Source organism: Empidonax traillii, unplaced genomic scaffold, assembly GCF_003031625.1.
Source record: "Empidonax traillii isolate 1590-97213 ecotype Southwest subspecies unplaced genomic scaffold, ASM303162v1 scaffold326:size758569, whole genome shotgun sequence".
In the NCBI taxonomy this organism is placed as follows: domain Eukaryota; kingdom Metazoa; phylum Chordata; class Aves; order Passeriformes; family Tyrannidae; genus Empidonax; species Empidonax traillii.
The window spans coordinates 293900-314281 of NW_020955519.1; the positions used below are offsets into that span (position 1 = coordinate 293900).

Sequence of the window (20382 nt, forward strand, 5' to 3'; positions counted from 1 at the left end):
AAAAGCAAGAAAAAAATTTCTACTGACATCACACTTAGGGTTGGGCAGACAGTGGCAGATTAGGAAATACAATGACTCACCACAAATACAGAACACATAGTGAGCATTTTCAAACTACCATGCAAAATCTCCTCTTACCTAAAAAAATAGACAATACCACTGAAGTGAGCTATACCAGAAGAAGAATAACAGCACCATAGGACCTTCACTCAACAAAAGCAGTCGGGGAAATAAAAATACTGTAAAAAGAACAGGCTAAGACACCAGCCCACTGCCGGAAGAAACAAAATCAAAACAATTCAGCAATCAAGAAGGAAACATCAGCTAAAATAAGCTGATGGGTGGATAAGGAGGAAATAATATTAAGTTGAAATTACAGATACAACTGAAAGAAAGAGAAAGCCACACAAAGAAAGGACAACTGACTGAGCTGTGTTCCAAAAAAGAATTTACTTTAGAGAAGTTGCCAAGGTATCCACATATGCATGAAAGAAAACAAAAGATAAACACACAAAAAACCAGTGTAAGTGAAAGAATGAGTTATCATAAACTTAACTGTTATGTGTTAGGGGAAAAAAGAGTGAAATACTGAGACACTTTTTTTTTTTTTGTTTAGACTAAGTCAAAGACCATTAGAAGAGAGAGTAGTAGCTTTAGCCAGTTTGGAAGCAAATAAAATAAGGCACCATGGAAGAAATATAATGGGGATATAAAAACTAGGCAGTGAGGAAAACTACAAAATAATAAAAAGGATCCACATTTACTTCTCAGAATTCAGGCTAAGCATCTTATTCTCTGAACCAGCAGAACATCCCAATGTTGCAGAAATCCTACTAAAATATATATGACAAAGAAAGTGGCATCTTTCCTTCCAATCTGGACATTTCTCCACAGGATGAAGCAAAGCAAGCAGTATTATTAAGGTGGACATAGCGATGCTTGTCAGCAGCTGCAAAAACCTGCTATTTGGCGTACGTATGGGTCAGAAGGATTAGAGATGTGAGGTTTCTGTACAAAGTTATTAGAAATTCAGATGCAAAAGTTCTCTTTAGGAAGTATTTGCGGCTTGACATTAAGGAATTTCTTTTTGATGCAAGTGGAAGGGTAAGAGGAAGAAAGAATGTTGAAATTATGAACAGCTGAATAAACTTTGTTAAGAGAAGTACAGCTCTGCTGCATGAGAGTTGGTCAATAATGCAGAAATAAGGAATAAGATCAGTAAGTGCTAATGAAAGCATTAAATTTTCACAGTTTCCAGAAGGAAGGTAGATTAACCCTGACAATCTCTTCTTTGGGTTCCAGTATCAAAGAAGGTGAGATTACCACTGCTGCTTCTACACTGAGATTTTTTATTACTATTTTAATTAGATACCAATAACATTAGTATGCCTTCTCTGAAGGTAGTAAATAACATTTAAAAGCCTTCTCTTTTAGTATTCTTGAGTCAGAACTCTTCCAAAAGCCTTCAAGTGATACAGCAACCCCACCTCTAGTCCTTCTGAGCTATAAGATTTATTTAATGACAATTTTTTGTTAAAAATCTCACCCAAACTTAAACTTGCTATCAATGTATTTTCCAAAGGAATATGAAATTTATAAAACAGTAATTCTTGTTCCTAATGCCACCTGTGACAAGTTGCTTAGGAGCTTGGAATTAAGAAAGCTTCCTGTGGTAATAAATCACTGAGAAAAAGATATATAAAAAGAATTTTGAAATAAAGGAGTTCTTTGTAAGTATGTAAATGATACACTTTTTTAAACTTGTTCATACACTTGCCAGGTTTTTTTTTCCCTAAGAACATAATTAGTGTACTTCTATGTTGAAATAAAGCAGTCTCAGAGTGCACTAACAGTAAAGATGAATTCATGAATTTACCATAAAAATTTAGAACTTGTTAAAAAGATTGTCCTGCAAAAAAACCCATGTCATAAGCATTCTGAAATATTCATTTATTAACAGAGTCATGATTATGAATCTGTTACCTGCCTTTTGAACTGTCTCATTCGAGTGTGCAACCCATCATTACATCGTTTGGCATAGCAGAAGCCAAAGTCTTCAATAAACATCAGCCAGGCTGGTTCCGCCCACATTAATTATGACAGCTTGACAAGGAGTGATGAAGAAACCACAGAAATACACCACTTTCTCAAAAGCTTTTAAAAAAGGGACAAGGGGGCAAGGGAAGCCAACCTCCCAGGGTGAAAATCCTCACCTTGAAACAAACTAGAAAAAAATTAGAAAAAAAAATAGCATCATTTAATAGAAGAGGTCAAAGCTGGGACTTGATTCAACACAGTTGCCAGGTTCAACTGCATCAACTTGTCACATCCCACAAGACAGGGGAGGCTGAGCTGTGAGAGCTTTCAGACAGCAAAAGCAGCAGCGTTCTCGGAGCTGTCAATCAGTAGGTGGCACTCTTCAAACTCAGACCGTGAGAAGCCAAGTACCAGCACAAGCGAGGACACTACAGAGCAGGCTGGATCTTCAGCAGAAATACCAACAAGAAATATTGAACTGTTTTAGCCATAACTGACACCCATGGGGAATGCAATGTCTTCATTTCAATAATATATATAGCAACTCTAGCATATAATCTCTGAAGTTACTAAGAATTAAACTTTTCGGGTGTTATAAATATTTTGGATGAACACTATTGTTCACTATTACTGTAACAAAACCAGCACCTTAAGAAATTATCCATTACATCTGCAGAATACTTCAAGTGCAACCTTGTAGCTAATTAAGTAGATGTAAGTCAAACTCAAAACTCAATTTAGTTGTTTTAACATAACAAAACACAGCATTATTATTTATGTTTTATCGTATGAAACAAAGTTGGGCAGTAAATTTTTTACAACAAATGAAATAAAAAAACGAATCCTTTGGAATAATATATTAATTGTTATTTCTGTGGTGTTTACTAGTGAAGATGCAGCCCACACCCAAAAATTCAATTGTTTTTAGGACAGGAGTATCAATACAGGGTAAAACAAAAATAAAAACATTGCTCCGTAAAAAAAGTATCAGAGTTTCTGTTCCTGAAAATAGTGTTCTTCATTTAACAATTATACTTTTTTTAAAAAAAATTAAATACAGATTGAAATCAATGCACTTTCCCGCTTATTTGATAAAACAGTAAAATGAAGAGCAGATTTAGTAAAAATGCTTGAGTACAGGTACTTGTAATTGAAACAGCCAGCAGAGGGAGTATAAAAACAATTAAAAAACCCTCAAACAGCCCTTTACTTTTTATATATTTTTACTTATGATTTTAGCTTTCTTTTAGAATATGATAACAGTGTCAGCAGTGTAAAAATTAGAATATTGAAAAAAAAATCGAATTTTAAAGTATTAAACGTAATGACTTGAAACTAAAATACTATTTAAAGTAGCATTAAAAATTCAGCTGATACTAGACTCAAACTGAAATATGATTTTAAACAAAGGCAAGGTTAACATCATCCAACAAGCTGCATAAGCCATTTCCAAATTATAAATCCATTCATTCACAGACTCTCATTCCTAATTTTCTGAATCTAAAATCGACTTCATGATTTGATAATGCTGAGAGAACATTAGGCACGATCTAGGTGTATTAGAATACATCATAAAATCTTAAAACTAAATAAAAGTTACTGTTGTATTGATCTGTACAATAGACAATATAAAAGCAAGTCAGTCAAGTTATGCCCTAGATCATTAGTGGAAATTTACATTTACATGACTGTTTCAAAATCAAGTCACTAAGTCATATATATGCCAAACAAAAACTCATCTTTACATTTCAGGTTTTCACCATATCCAACTGATATGTATGGCTTAAACATAAGCAAAGGGAATAAGGACACAAATGGGGTGAATGGAGCTGCCAGCCTTGTGTTAGAATCTTAAATGAGCTGCCATCCTCCTCACGCAAGTGGCAAGAAGAAACCATCTCCCAACTCACCTACACTATCCCACTGTACATAATCACACCTTCCGCAGTCCATTTTACAGGAGGAGCAAGGTTACTGAGTTAACAGTGAAGGTGCTTCCTCCTTTCTCAAGGTTTATGAGCGCTAGGTAACCCCAAGCCATCAGGCAAACAGAGGCAGCAGAGCTGAGGAGTCAAAGGGACAGAGGATTAGTTATTTCAAATGTAAACTGAATGTCTTATAGACAACCATTTGCAAAAATACCTGACTTGGACAAAGAAGCCCTTCTTCATTGTTACCTGCTTGTGCTTACATGGTTTTCATTCTCTTTCCATGCCATTCCTTGCTGTCTGCCCTATATATTTTTCTGTTATCCCACTAAAGAGAATGGCAGTGTTGCAGACCAGGATACTTGGTATTCCTGCATGGTAATGCAAAATGTGATACTATGAAACACCAGTCCTGATGGGAACCACTGAATGACACCACTTAACTATATATCACTTTGGTGACAATTTTGCTATCAATGAACCAGAATCCATGGCTTGAAAACTAGGGACAATTCCATTTTTTACATCATCTAAATTTTAAGCATGATCTAATTGTACAACTAACCCTGTCCACTTTTACACAAGGGATTCATCGCTGAAGATCAGCAATTGGCTTAAAACACCCTGACTGCAAAAAATGAATACACAGACCAGGAAAAATGAGAGTCAAGCCAAGATTAACTTTCACAGTAGTGTAGGTAACAGGAATAATTTTAACTTTATTTAAACTTTAATGGCTATTTTCTTCCAGAACTACAGATCTTACTGCATCCATTCTTTCTTAAAGTACTATTTAATCAGAAAATCTTAGCACCTAGCATGTGACGGTACAGGATAAAGTTGCCGCATCTCAAACAAACAAACAGAAAAAAGACAGAAAAAAAGGTAACTGTATAAATTAACACCATGTTGATAATTTTCCCCCAAGCAGAAAGTCAGCTTACTGTAAAATAGTCATACCTGTCAGTAGACTCAAGGCACACTAACACACAGATGACACGTGCACCTTTAGAGACCTTGACCATAGAAGAAAGATGTGATGCTCCCCTAAAGGTAAGACATTTCCCAGAAACCTGATATACTAGATACCTGGTAACTTGCAGTATCCTAAATATGACAGAATTCCACTGGACTATTGATCCAGGATGTTCGATACTAGAAGTTTCTTAAAACACCATGTTATGCATCAAGATTTTAAACAGTTAAGAAAAACAACTCACACCACACAAAGTTCATTTAAACTTCCGCAGTCCAGTGCTTTGTTGGGAATATTGAAAAATAAATGAGTCAGATACAGCCCAAACTGAGTATTGCAGAGCCTAAAATTTTAATATCAAGAATCTTCTAACAAAATCCTGGAGAGCTCACAGGTTGGGGAGCTCAGAAGTGGCAGAAGAATACATTTCTAGCAATTTCATTTTTTTCCACTCGTGAGGATTCTGTTAAGTCACTTTTAAGTCTCCTTTCCAAGAGGGCTCATCTCAATTCTGTTCCCTACAGAACTCCTCAGTTTCTCTGAAAAAATATTTAGACTTTTTTTTGTCTCTAAAGTCAAAAAATGTATATATGTATATAAGTACGATTTAGAACCTAAAATATGGTTCAGAAAACAAAACCTATGAGATGTAGAACATTATCTTCATTATTTTACATGATCTCATCATCTTCAAAACAATGACAGCCTTCCGGTTGCACTGTAACCAGCACTGTGCACAGTACTCCAAACAGTTGACAAGTGTTCTTTGCAGTAGCTTCACTGGATCTGAATAGTATCTTGTTTGACTTCCCTCCACTCCTTTTTTCAGCCTGGTTTCCTAAGGAAATCAGACTTATGCAATCACTCAGGGAGGGAGGGAGGTGTACGCATATGTACATATGCAGTGTGGATGTGTGTCCATCTGATTTCACTAATACCTTTTGAGCCCACTGGCCAGTTTCAATCACATTCAAGAGAGGAGTAGAGATACAAGACATTTAAGTTCTTGAAAGCTGCATGATAGCAAGCTGCAGAGCATGGAAAAGTGTTTCCATAGAGAGAGAGGCTGCATGTCTTCTTAGACGTCAGTAAACTCACAAGGGAAAGAACAGTTCTGCTCCTTTCCTGCCTGCTGGAAAATCTTCAGTCAGAGGTCACAATCAGTGAAAGACGACCAAGTTTGTTGTGCTCAAGTATTCATAAAATAGCTTAGGTTGAATTCACCACTGCTTTTAAAGCTGTTTGGAACAGAGACAATGTTTTCCACATCATCTTTTTCCTCATCTAGCACAGGAGTGACTTGCCCTACATGACACATATTCCCTGGCTTGGTCCCTTGCTCCCAAGACCACTTATTTTAAAACATGCATGGCAGCACTCTACCCCCCTCAAACACAAGAGAAAATTAAAACTGCAAGAGCTTAGGATTTCCTTCAGGTCTCAAAACTAAACAAGTACGTGGCTCTGTAACATGATCAACTATTGAATAAAGTTTCAAAAAGATAGGGCAGCATATATATAATCACTTTTATTCACCTCTACTGTGGAGCACAAGTACTACCACAGTTGCAGGCTCTTGTGCTAAAGACAGCTGTAAGGCAACAAACAAATAATGAGATTTCAGAGAACATCTCTATAGTTCTTCTCACACAACCCCAAAATGCATATATGTGTGAACTATATACGATTCACCTGTATCCAACAAGCCACCTTTACCAAAGTATACTAACAGATTAAAATGCAAGTTTAGGGACACTTTAAGCCATACAAATTAAGGAACCGCCACAAAAAGAAAGAAATAGCCGCAGATGATTGAAGTCATCCTAAGCATCAAATTCTGAGCAAGAAAAGAAGTTTTTTATAAGAGAAAAAAAAATATTTCTGCCTGGATAACACGCTCCTCTTGGAAATTCATTCGTCCCATAACTACACCGAAGCCCAGCACATTTCCCTTCCTGCCGGTGGGGCACGGGCAGCCCGACCCCGGGAGGTTTCGGCCCGAAGCCGCGAACGCTCCGGGGCCGCCCCAGCCCGGGGGCGCCCACCCTGCGGGGCGCGGCGCGTCAGGGAAGCGCTTCGGAGCGGGGTTAGCGGCACCGGGAGGCTCGGGGCGAGACACCCGAGGGGGAGCCGGGCCGCGTCCCTGAGAACGAAGAGTTTCTGTCATGCGAAACCCCCCTTCCCGCTTTCATAGCCCGCCTCGGGGCTCGGGCCGCTCTCGCCGGGCTCCCGCGGCCAGCACGGGGAGGGCACTCGCCGAGCTCCGCATCGAGAGGAGGCCGAGCGGCTGCTCCAGCCCCACTCCCATCTCCCGGCAAGGGAAGAGCGCGGCCCCGCGCCCTTCCCCCGCGTTCGGGCTCGTTGGGAGCCGGCGAGGGTTTGGGAACGCCTGGCTGCGGGGCGCCCTGTACGGAGCCCCTCAGTACCCCCTTTATTTCGCCCTCCCCACCAGCCGGTCACTACTCCCGTTCCAGCGCCAGCCCCCCAGTAGCAAGGAGCACATGTTTCCTCTCCGGCTCCTGGCCCGCCTTACAACGAGCCACGGCCAGTGGAAGGCGGCACCCGGTACCAAAGCCGGATCAGAAACATGGAATGTGACCGCGCCTGGCAGATCTGACGGGGGATGCAGAAAGAAGCGATCCATTTCACCCTTTTCGGTCCTCCGTCGTCGCTTTTCTGTCAACTGCCGATACCATAATGCTTCCTTATTGTTACTTCAAGTAAGTAGGGGGGACAGTCTCCATTCCCCTACGTGTCATTCCTGAGCAAATTAAGCATGTACCAAGTAAAAGGTTGACATACATATACGTAGAGTTGTCTGATCCCGGAATGGTGCCGAAATACTCCAGGCGTTAACAGCCAGCTCCCACAAAGAGCACTCAGTTACACTGAGCATCCCCTTTGTCCGTGCATCCTCAATACACACCCGGCCGCTCCTCCATGCGTCCACGCACGCCCCACGTTTACGGCCCCTTTGTGTCCTCGCCTCCCCCCCACTCACAAAGAAATGCCCTTTCCACACGGCATGCACCCAGCCTCGGACACAGCCCTTCGCCCCCGAGACACGCGCGACCCGCCGCCGGGCACAGCGCTCCGGTACCTACTTGTATTCAAGAAACAGTCCGTAAACCTCCTAAAGCAGCTTGCAGAATTAGATCCATCTTCCATGTCTGGCCCTAGGAGCAGGGGAGACGAGAAGGAGAAGAAGGCGCCTCTCTGCCGCTGCTGCCGCCTAGGAGTCCTGCTCCCGCCGGGGCCGTCGCCTCCTCGGATCCCGTCGCCGCGGGCTGCTGCTGCTGCAGCAGCGAGGGAATTGCAGGACCACAGGCGAGAGGCGGCTGGAGAGAGGAGGGGCCGGGAGTGGTGCTGCCGAGGGCCGCCGGCTGCGGAACAGAGCAGCAAGCCCTGGATGGAGGAAGAACAGAAGAGTCTCCTCCTGCCGCTGCCGCCTGGATGGGCGATCAAGTGAGCTGCTGCTGCTGCTGCTCCGCCAACATCTCTTCCTCCTCCTCCTCCTCCTCCTGCCGCTCTCGTTGCCTCTCCTCCTCCCTCCCTCCCTTGGAGACTTGTGAGGTTAAAGGAAAACGAGGAGGGGAAACGAGGAGGCGGCGGCAAGAAGTAAAAAGAAGATGGAGAAGCGGAGGAAAAGGAGGGGATTGGAGCGAGGAAAGGAGCCGCTGCCGCTCTGGAGACGATGCTGGCGGAGACGGCAGAAGAGGCTGTCCCTGCAGCGCGGCTCCTGCTGCTGGTGGTGGTTGTTAGGAGGACAGAGAGGGAGCTGTAGGCAGCCGAGCCGCCTCCAGGAGCGGGGGGAGGAGGAGACCCGCCGCTGCCTCCACCTCCACCGCTCTGGCCATGGGAGTGGAGCGGGCGGCTGCCGGAGCTGGGCTTTTCCCCGAGTGCTGCAGCCAGGGGGGCCGAGGGGCGGGATAAGATCCGCTTCTCCGGGTTGGACATGCTTCCGCTCTTCCCTCCCTTTCGCGGTAGTTTAAGGCAGGACGTCTAGCGGAGATACCGAACTAAAGCGAAAGGGGAAGCCGAAAAAGGACGGAGCCAAACCAGGAGCGACCGCGGATCGGTCCTTCGTTCCCTCCGGCAACCCCCGGGCACTATCTCTTTCGCTCCCCGGCTCCCCGCCCTCATAAAATCCTCATATTTCCGTTCCCCCTTTAGGCCGGAGGGGACAGGGCGCTACTGACCGCTAAGCGGTTCCAATCCCCTTTTAAAGTCCGCTTTTCCCCATGCTCCCACCTCGCATTCAGAGCAAGAAAACGGCAACAATCTGTATTTTCTTCGAGCGAGGCAAATATTGCCCCGTATGTGCGCGCTCGCCTGCAAAGAGGCAGATACAATCACTGCAGTGCCGCTTCCAGCACCAGCCCCGGCCGCCAGAAAACGCCCACTGGCGGAGCCAGCGCTTCCCAGGCTGCCTCCCTCCCTCCCTCCCTCCTCTCATTGCCAGGCGCGCACACGGGAACTACGGCACAGCGGTTACCTAAAGGGAACGCGGGGAGAGACACGAGGAAAAAATCCTCCCTATGCAGTCTCATTATTTTAAACGTATATTTCCAGCCACTGAGATCAAAAGCCAGACGCCCTGCGGTGCCTGGTATGCAAACATACAGAGCTGCCCCTCTCTTTCTGTGGGACATCCAACACCGTTCCTATGGGAAGATGCACAGTCCCTCCCCATCACACGTGTTTGCTTCGGCTCCCTCCCCGCCCTCCACACAACTTGGCATACTGGCAGCCACCCACCCCTCAGCACCAGCCCCCTGGCCCCCCGAGGGGCCGTGGCAGACCCTTCCCTCAGGTGCAGCGTAGCCCCGGGGCTGCCACCGGCCTTGCCGCCGCTCGTCAGAGAGCCTGTCGCAGCGGCCAGCTGCCACCCCGCACCCGCGCTGAGGTCCCAGGGCATCTGGAGTCCCGCTCCGCAGCCCCCCTAGGGAGAGCGCCCCGCCGCCGCCGCCTCTCCCCGCCAGCCCGGGCTCAGCCTGCCCGTCCCGCCGGCACGGCGCCTCGGCGGGCAGAGGCACCGCGTCCCTCAGCGGGGCAGCTGCCGGGGGAACGACCGGCCAAGGGAAGCCCGAAGACGGGCTCGAATCGCAGCGGGCTCGAGGACCGCGCTGACAGCCCTGGACCCGCGTATTTCGTTTTCGCCCTAAACTCTCTCTTGTCCTGGGCGCCAGCGGCCGTCGAGAGGCGGGCGGAGAGGTCCGAGCACACCAGAGTTCACCTCTGGCAGTGGGGAAAGGGGGCCGGCATCGCCAATCGGCCGCGGTGTTCCCCTCAGCCCGTCCGAGGCAATCCCTTCGGGCCGGGCGGGACGGCAGCCGCCGTAGAGCCGACGCCCCGTTGCCGCCGGTCTGCCCGACGGAGCACCCGGGCTGCGGGCGGCCCTCCGCCGGCTGTCCTCCCGGAACAGCAGCTCGTGTCAGCACTGGGAACCGGCGAGCTTCGTTCATCTCTCAGCGGCCCGTGCAGTCCGTGGCGCGCCCCTGCCCTCTCCCCGAGGCGGCGGAGCTCACCTGGCTGGGGGCCGACGTGCCTGGCCGTCGCCTCCCCTCGCCCGGCGGGCAGCTGCCGGACAGCGGGGCTTTCCCCGCCCTCGGAGGGAGCGCTGGGGCTCAGTGCCCGCTGCCCGAGCGTAAGGCTGGCAGCTCTCTCGGGCACCCATGGCACCCACCACCAGCGCGGGGGGCACCTGCAGGGCTGGACTGAGGGGGGGTCGCGCACACCGAAGCACGGCGCGCCCGCGCCTTTCTCCCCGCAGGTACCTGGACGGAACGGAGGGAACCGCGCTCCTCGGCCAGACGGCGCGTCTCCCCGGCGCTCCCACCCGCCAGCGGGTGGAGAAGCGGGTGCCGCGGTGGTGCCCACCCAGCCGGGGCCGCCGCCGTGCCGCTTGCAGCAGATTTTGTTGCGATGCGCCGGGGCCCCGGCGCAGCCAGGGCGGGCGCTGCCCCGCGGAGCGCGGCTGGAGCGGACACCGCTGGAACCGTTGAAGGCAGTGGCGGAAAAGATGTTTCTGCGGTCGCTGCCAGCAGGGCACCCGAAACGCGGGAGATTCTGTTTTCCTCCTCTACCTTCCCGGAGATCAGATCTCTGTGCCGTCCGCCGCCCACTCCAGGTGCTGCATTACCGGGTCCAGGTGTCTGCGGGAGTACTCATCAAACTGCCGCAGTCTTCCTATTTCGCTTCAAAATTAGGCTCGCTCTTTCGAATTTCGACTCCTGCTTTGAAAACAGTATAAACCTGTACTTTTGGCTTTTATTTCAAATCTTTCAAGTATTTTATATTATTACTTCAGGACTTCTTTTAATGCTAAAATTCACACCAGCTCCTGTTAGAGTCTTTATGTATCAATCTGTAAGGCTGCAAGAGATGTTCCTCTGAAAATAACAACGCTTTCAAATTAAAGTGCATTTCCAGCAGCTGAATGTATTGTAACAGTGAGAAACAATCCACAGAGTCTGCAAAAGGTTTAAAATGCAAAAACATATTAAAGACTCTAATTAAACGAATAAAAAACCTGCAAAACAATACAAAAAAACTCGGATAGGGCAGATTTTACTAAACTGTTTCCATCTACATGGTTCTTAAAACCTGTTGCTTAAAAACCCTGAGCTGAAATGCAGAAAACTGAATCTGCTTTTGTGATTCACTTCCTCTTAGTATATTTATATGGCTTTATCAAAACAGTTTAGTAACTTCTATTTCACATGTCTGTTTGTGTGAGATGCTTTTATTTCCTTAAGTCCAACCATTGCATATAGAAGTTTTTTCGTGGTAAATGCTGCACAGTAACTCTCTAGTCATTTAAACATTTAACATTTAACAGCAAACATTTAAATTCTCCAAGAGAAGTCTTAGCTAATGGAAACAAAATTTTAGTGAACTGTGTTTTGTTATTGCAACCCATTTGTTTAGCAAATAACAACTTCTAATAAGAAGATCTCTAAAACTAAAATGTTTAAAATGAAAGAGATAATCAGACTGAAGTGACCGACAAAAAGCAAGAGCTACTCACCTGAAAAAAATTAAGTAACTCATTTAGACAGATTAGTCTCAATTGTTCTGTCAATACCAAGAGTAAATTTCGTCAACTTATAATTGGAGAAATCTTGTTTAACTATGTTAATCTGTGCTAAATTCCTCAGTTGCTGTCCACCCAAACTGTAGTTGTTCAAATATCAATGCCTGAAACTGGATATCTGTGTATTTATATAAGGCATGTCAATTGTGCATGTACAAATATGTATGTGTATAATCACCAAACCAAGCAAAACACATTTTGGGTTGTAAAAAATTATCAGATATTCTAGAAAAGCAGCTTTCAGGTTAAGGGTTATTTACAAACTATTTGTTAGATTATTTTTCATTGACCATTGGTAATTCATACCTGATTGGTCACCTGCTTCTTGGCTGGGCAAGCAAAAGCAATCACAAAAAAGAAATTAGATGACAGTGAAAATTAATTTTCAAGCTCCATAAATATATATTTGTAAAATATACTGATTTGCAGACAAGTTAAATATTTTTCATTGCCATCTCAATACCTGGGGATAAATTAGTGATGAATCACATTTGCTCTTCAATGTCAACCTGGGTTTTCATTGCTCAGTCAGCATCACCATTTCCATTGCCATAGAGAGATGAAGTCACTGATCCCACTGTGGTACTAACCATACACCCACGTCATTTACCAGAAAAGTCTCAGCCACTGCAATAGGAATTTTTAATATTAAACAGCGAGATTTGCTACATCATCCCCCCCTAAAAAGTACTTCTAAAACTCTGAAACACAACAAAATGCAAGTTAAAATACTCTGATGCATCCCCTTACATTTGGTGCAAGGGTTCTGGTATGAATGCCCTATGTCAGCTCAACCATGAGCAAAAGTCTTTAGTTGTATTTGCATGGGTAGATGTGATTTGATGAGAACTCAGGAATCAGAGTGCCCAATGAAGCCATGAGGAGGTCTAGCATGCATTGTACTTACAGGAACAGGCCTGGTTTGAAAGCAGCAAGTAAGTCTGTTTGTCAATAATTTGGTAATACTAGTCAGAATACTTGAAGAAAAACATTATGAGGAAAAAGTAAAATCAAGTTGTAACAAAGGTTGTTTGGTATTAAATACAGCTTAAACCCAGTATCTGTTCTTTCCCAGTTCTGTCTGCTCCATTATAAGAATGACAGTGAATCACTTTTTGTCTGGTCCCACTCTTTTGCCTGGTAAATCCTCTTATCCTTATATCCTGAGAATTCATTCAATGATATATAATCAATTCCTCGGGGGGGGGGGGGGGGGGGGGGGAGGAAGGAAAAAGAAATAAGACAGATTATGGGGAAAAGGAGTTTATAAAAATGTAGGCTGACAGCAGTAGAGGCGCTGATGCAACCAGCCACCTGAATGTGGGTAAGGCAGAAGCAGCCACAATGAAATAGAGACAAGGCAACCTGCTGGAAAGCTGGGGCAGGCAGAGCAAAAGGATAAATATGGCTAAAACCCAAGCTCTTGAGCTGAGTAAATACAGCCCCAAACACCCCCACCCCCGCCCCCCCCTTCCCTCAGGGATTTTCTGCTAAATAATCCTACAGAATATAGTAATTATCATCCAGTTACTGAATTATCACAAATTAGAAACCTCCAGAAAAAGACATTGTTTCCTGAAGTCTTATTCTATAAAGCTTTAGAATAATTTATAGAGAACTCCAAGGATCAAAAGAATTATTACAAAAGATTTTTCTCAAACACCGTACTCATGCAAGGAGCAAATTTGTTTTAAGGGTATGTATCAGCCATTTTCTTTGAATCCCACAAACACCCATCCAAGCCATCTCTTTTCCACAAGAATATTAACTTTGAGTGTTTGTAACATGCAAACATGTCCTAGCAGCCATCTTGAAAATGTTTTGGGGAATTACCTAGTCCAAGTGCAGAAGAAATTCTGGGAGATCCAAAATGAACTGCAATTCATTCAGGAAATCAAAATAACATATCTTTTAAGAAGTCCAGTTCTATTCAGAGATAAGTGACATATAGGAAAAGGAAAAAAAATAAATATCGTGCTTGCTTTCAGTAGTTTGTTCAGCTTTGCTCATCATAGATGTCACTTCTCTTTCTGCTTAGCTTTCAACATAGCTGAAAGGTTCTGTGGTTGGAATTATAAATGATAAAAGGTTCTCTAGAACCACTATGCTAGGTGATGTATGATGGTGGGTACATTAATAAAGCTGAGAAGATCATGTCTTTTCCTGCCAATTTTTTTCCTTTTAGAAACACACTAAACTATGAAAAGTTTTCAGGATTATTTTTCAGGGAAAAACTGCAATTCTTTCTGGAAAGAAGACATCTCAAGTGCAAAGGTAGGACATTTTTGATTGCAAAATTTTCAGATAGACATACTGCTATATATTAAATTGTAATAAAAAGCAAAATAAGATTAATTTTAAAATGAAAAAAAAGAGCTAGTGTCAAGGTACAAAGGGAAGCATGAGCACTATGTTTACTGAGATTTTTTTCCTATAAAAGACTATGAAGGAAGCTAAACAAAACTTTATGAAGCCATCTACCATTTTGTGCTATCTCATGCAGTACAAAGATCAGATATTTATTGGTTTTATTTAAAGGGTGCTCAGAAAGTGAAATGTCTTTTGGAGTTTAAGTATTTTAATAAAAGCAGAGGACAACGTTCCAGAAAAACTGTCTTTTAAATAAATTAAAATTCCAGTAGCAGCTTTCTTTACTGAGATGTTCTATTATAAACCCAAAGCACCATAAACACAGCAAGCTTTTTGATACAAAGACCATCTTTTGAATCATGTCCTACAGAAGAGGATCCTGGCCTGGGACCAGGGCCTCTGAGGTACTAATGAAATACAAACAGCAAACGACGTAACGGTTGGCATGGTAGGCAGTAGCTCACTTGTTACCTAGTACTATTGAAAGAGCCATTTTTATTGCAGGAAAACTAAATAGGGCTATCAGAATTTTTGTAATTCTGTCTTCCTGTTTTCGTAGTGAAATCTTGAGTTAATTTATGGCCGAACTTTGTTATAATTTGCTATCTGCTAGAGACAAATAAGTTATTTCAATTCTGTGTTCAATTAGAACATGGAAATTCTATTCTTTACATGAATTAAAGAACAGATTTAACAAAAATCCAAAAGATTAATACTGACTTATATTGTACTGATTAACCATGAGTTGTGTGTGCATCTTGCTAGCATGTAGCACAGACTATACACAGCTACTATCACAACAGAAATGCCAGCTTTCCCCCATTATTCTCTCTTGCAACCCCTTCCTTCACTTTCCCAAATTTTACAACCAGCAAAAAGAAGCAGACTTTTCCCCAGGATGGTTTGCACAGTTCATGAGAAGTTCTTCTGCTACATCACTGGCAATTTCTTTGGTGGAACCAGCAATATTAGCTCTCAGTTTAAGTGTAAGACTTTGTCCTCTTTGATATTAACAGAAGGTTAAAAAAAAAAAAAAAGAGACTGAGTCCAACCTTTAGAATTACCTACATTTGCACCTTGTTGTGATGTCTGAGCACTACTCAAGGGAAACAAATGTTTTTTTAGACGAATGCTTCTTCCTTTTCCTTAAATTCCTCCTTCCTTCAGTTGCATTTCAGTAATTACCAAGTTAGCCCCCTGTGAGGAACAGGACTTTATTCCTGCCCACCTGTTAAAAAGTCATATCTGAAACTGTGGCTGTTGATAGTGAAATGCAGTTATTAGCCTTCACAGTTAACACCTGATGAGATAAAAAAAGGCAAAAGAATACATACTTCTAGTAACCACAGACTATTTAACATCTTTTCTAGAACAGTTTGGTTTCAAATCCATGTCCTGTTTCTATGTAGAAACATACCTTTGCAATCCTGAAAACTAGAAAGACTGAGTTTGAAATGAAATCTTAAAATCTTGGAGTTTGTTGTGTGCACACAGCTGTCCTGTGTGATCTGTAAGACTAATGCAGCTAAAAGATGCATTCATTCAGCACCACAGCCAAACTGATAAAACTGAGAAAAGTTTATTATCCAAGTAACTTTTCTCTAGTCCATCCTAACTTTAGGAACTAAGATATTCAACACAACTTATTTCTTCACAGCAGCACTGAACATGCACACACTACGAACAGGTACCTGCTGTCTTTATATTCCACCCTAGGACATACTTGCTATCTTTTCCTTGCCTGTTCTTCATACTCCTCACTCTACTTTTTTTTCATTTCCCCCCCTCTCTTTCTCACCCACACAGACAGTATTTCTCTAGCTGCAGAATCGACATAACAGTACAGATTACCTTTAGACAATACTTTAATATCAGCATGTGAAGACCTCAATATAAAAGGCTGAGGTATTACTGCCATCCTTCCTGAGCAAATACCATCTCATATATGCAACCCTAGACCATTGAAGAAAAGCTTATTTGATTCAGTACAGTTCTCCTCTAGAAAGAAGACACCACTGTCATACACCTTTATTTCATTCTTTTATCTCTTTACTTATTTCCCATTATCTTCTTTACCATTATCCAGAAGCCCCTATTATTCCAATAGCTTTCTCTCCCTCATGCTTGATCCATCCTTCTCTCCACTTTACCGTTTCTCCCCATGCTGCCACATCTGCTACATCTCAGCAAACATACTTCAAGCTGGCAGCATCCCTGTTCTCTCAGCTGCAACAAGCTCTTCACCTGCATTCCCTGTACTACTTCCAAAGTCTTTCTCCAGCAGAAGCACATCTTCCTGCCCTTCTGCTGGCCAGGTCCCAAAATAAGCTCTGGTACTGACAAGGGGAGGGGGACTCTTCCCAAGCCTTGGGTCTAAATAAAGGTCAGCCGTTGAAGTAAAGGAAGAGGAAGGAGAGAAACTCTACCAGAGGCCCGGAGCTGCCTGTGAAGGAGGCTTTAGGATGGTAGAAATGAAGCAGCATTATCTTATCAGCTTGGCCACAGAGACAGGGAGTTGCTCATCTCTCCTGCTGGACATGGGTTCTCTGAATGAATGACTGGGAGGCTGACTACAGACCATAGAGCTCAAGCAGAGCAAATAGGAAACATTCTACCCCCATGATAACACAAGATCAGCAGCCCAGAAATAAAACAGGCATGAGTAATTTCTTCATGTGTTTTCCTTAGAAAGAAAGTAAAACTGGATCCCATAGTTATAACTGACAGGAGTCCTGCTCAGGCTAAGAAGCTTTATATTCATGCTAGCCAAACAGAATGAGGATTTTAAAATATTGATTTTTTTATCATATAGAAAACAAATAGAGAGCAGTATCCTGCACTCATGTTTGGAAAAAACGGACCCGAGTATTTAGCAAATTTTTGCAAGCAGTTTATTTGAACAGATTATTTTTTCTTTTTCTGAAAATTTCCTGCACCTTTAGGACAAAATCAGAAAGGAAAGCACAGTGTAACCTACTGGAAACAATCTGTAGCATATCCTCAGCTCAGCTTTCTCTTGCTGGATAAGTCTGCAGAGATGTAAATGCTGCACCTTGGGTCTGACTCTTTTCACAGCAAAGCAACAATATGGCTCCCACAAAACCCCATAACTCAGAATCTCTACACTGAGAAAGCCTCTGATAAGCCCTCTAAGAGCAGAAAAAGTAAATCTCACAGTAGTCCCAATACCCAAGTTATATCAGACCATCTCTACATCTGATATGGCTCATGCATACTCAGATATAATTATCTATCATTACCTTCTTTTTTTTTTCAGTACAAACTGACATCCAGACAAAACAAGCCATTAATGCAGGAGCAACTCTGGGGTTATTTCTGGAGGAAGGATTCCTTTGTGAGACTCTAGACCTTCCATTTAACTAAAGCTCCCTGTGGAGTTTTCATCCAACCTATGCGGAGTTTTTCTAACCCAAGTTGTGGTTTGACTGGATGGGGCTTCACTAAATAAAATCTGAAAAGCATTATTAGAAAAGCAGAAAATTTTGTTGCCAATAGCTTTCCTGCTTAATAGTACATACTCTGCACATGGCTTATCATAATACATACTCAAAACTGGAGACTGTTTTTCTTACCTACAAAACTATGAGAGTTGATTTTCTGACTATTTCAGCCCCATGGAGCTCTAAAATAAACAGGATAACTTTAATGCAGCTGTAAATGATCTGCAGAACAGGGCTTTAAATTAAGGGGAAAGGGAGCCACAGGAACCTTTAAATGATGTAAGAAACAAAAATGAGACAATAAGGCAGAATTTTAGTGAGAGGATAATGGCATGTGCCATAGGAGGGAAACCTACCCACTGCCCCCTTGCCTAGAAACCGGGCTCTGGCTTCAGGTGTTGGCATGTGGAGCTCACCACTCTTTTCCAGCTTAGTGGAACTCTGAAACAGAGGCCTGAAAGGGAGCCTGTGATCCCTGACATTAGTCCCTACTATTGTGGACTGGTCACACTCCCAAAAATCAGTTATATCGGTTCCAGTGCCCCAGCAAAAAGGTCATTCACAATCTCACTCTATCTCATCCTATTTTCCAGCCAAAACAAATGCATGGCCGTTTCTGTTCTACCAGTTTTAAAAATATGTTCCACCCTTTTAATATTTGGTATTTAAAAGGAGCAGTAGAATCTTTCCCAGGCCATTTTCCTTGACTAATTAAGGCACAATCTACTAGTTCTTTCATATAAAGTAGCTCTGTCTCCTGTTGTCCCACTTTACAAGCTATGTCTCTATACATCACTATATCACTAGATCTCTATGTCACTAGATCTCTGTATCACTAGATCTCTATATTACTAGATCTCTTTCACTTGGAATTCATTTGCTCGGTACAAGTGACTACTACAAGTTGCAGACAGGTTCTTGCTAAGGCTCTGCAGCTGGGTTCTTGCTAATGTTTTACAGACAGCTTAAATGTTTCCCCTGTCCTTTTGCAGAAATTTTGCCTGATATATAATGGTCACAGTACTGGAAGGATGGGACAAGTCACTGTTGACCAAGTCATTTTGTGATGAACATAGCCATGAGGACTTTCTTTCCTCTTGCTTGTTTCCAAGTGATGAGCTCAAAGACAGTATTCATATTTTGTCCCTAGGTGAATGATTTTGCGCTTTGTACTGCTATGTTTCATTCTGCTTCCAGTCATACAGACCTCAGAGCTCTCTGAATCATACCAAATTCTGTACCAGTTCCCTTCCGTGCAGAAAATAGCCTCTCAAATTTTATAATCCATAAACTCTTCTAAAACACCCTTACTTGCATATAGGAAAGAAAATACAAAACCAGTTCAGACCCCAAACAAATTTTTTATAAATTCAATTTGTAACCTTCCTTATGCCAGCAGGGCATTTGTCCTGCCTTTAGCTATGAGCACTTCATTCTCAGGTGGTCTACAGTTCCCAGCATTTCTGCAGGCTTCACAAATACTCAAGACATTGCCTGACAGCTCTGCAAAACAGGGAAGCATTATTCACTAATGCTGCCTTACAGAGGAAGAAGCACAGAAGTTTCATTTTTTTCACCCTAAAGTTATGCAGGAAGTTTTAAAAAAGTGTTATAAAAGTCTGTTGAAAAAGGGACACAGATGTATTCTGGTGTCTCGTCCCCCCCTCCCCATTTCTATGCCTGCAATATCAGCGTCTGTTTTCTCATCCATCTCAAGTATGAGGAAGAAGTCCAGGCTTGGGTTGGCTTCAGGCAGAGGCAAAGTGAGCAGATCCCGAAAGCCGCAGACTGCCAGAGGGCACCTGGCTGCCTGCTCTGCCTTTCCAGGAAGGCAAGCAGACAAGCTCTTCCAGCAGGGTAGCCACCCAAAGAGCACAGCTCCAGCCCTGCCTAAAAACCCTCCTGCTGTCTCAGCCACCAAGGGGATGATGTCCTTAGTGCCTGCTGTGCTGCTTTTTTAAGGGAAACAAACTTCAGCTCTCTTTTGTTTTCCCTCTTCCCGTGGCCATTTTTCTTTGTTATTTGTGACACTCAACAGTTTTTAAAGCAAACCCTCATATTCAACAGAAGTGTAATTTTTCAAAACCATGCTCGTGGCTGAGATCAAACTATTCTGATCTACTAAACATTAATTTACAATGTATGTAAATTATTTAATTTAATCTGAGAAGACGTTTAGAAATTCCAGACAACAGCAACTGACCTGTTATTTGACTAAAAAAAATCCAAGAAAACCCCACCCAACTTCTTGGCTTACTTTTTGCTCACAGTGAGATGTAAAAAAGCCCCACCTTCCCCATTATACCTACCTTCTTGTAAGTGAGAACTTGATCTTTGTAAACAGATATCTGGCCTGGCCTTGGTGCAGAAGGAAGACTCCCACCTAAAGATTAGTGCATTGTTAATATTAACAGCTTTCATGAGATCACTGCATTACTCTGCCAAGTGAAATTATTTGATCCACGTGAACCACACTGAAGCCGGGCACACAGTTTGAGGCGCTTCTGAAGTTTT

The 20382-nt window shown here is 43.3% G+C and overlaps 1 protein-coding gene across 3 annotated transcripts in view; it reads right to left on the minus strand.

Annotated features, from left to right (window-relative positions):
- The window catches only part of PDE10A (phosphodiesterase 10A), a 358019-nt gene that overhangs the window by 170329 nt on the left and 167308 nt on the right, over positions 1–20382 (minus strand). The window contains exon 1 of one of the 3 annotated variants that reach the window (XM_027891692.1): positions 8046–9277. The exons of 1 other annotated variant lie outside the window; for it this stretch is intronic. In XM_027891692.1, the coding sequence (XP_027747493.1) occupies positions 8046–8898 (853 nt within the window). In that variant the 5' untranslated portion in view covers positions 8899–9277. Of the gene's footprint in view, positions 1–3947; positions 4049–8045; positions 9278–20382 lie in introns of those variants that run through there. One more of the 3 variants, XM_027891694.1, reaches the window with a different exon arrangement.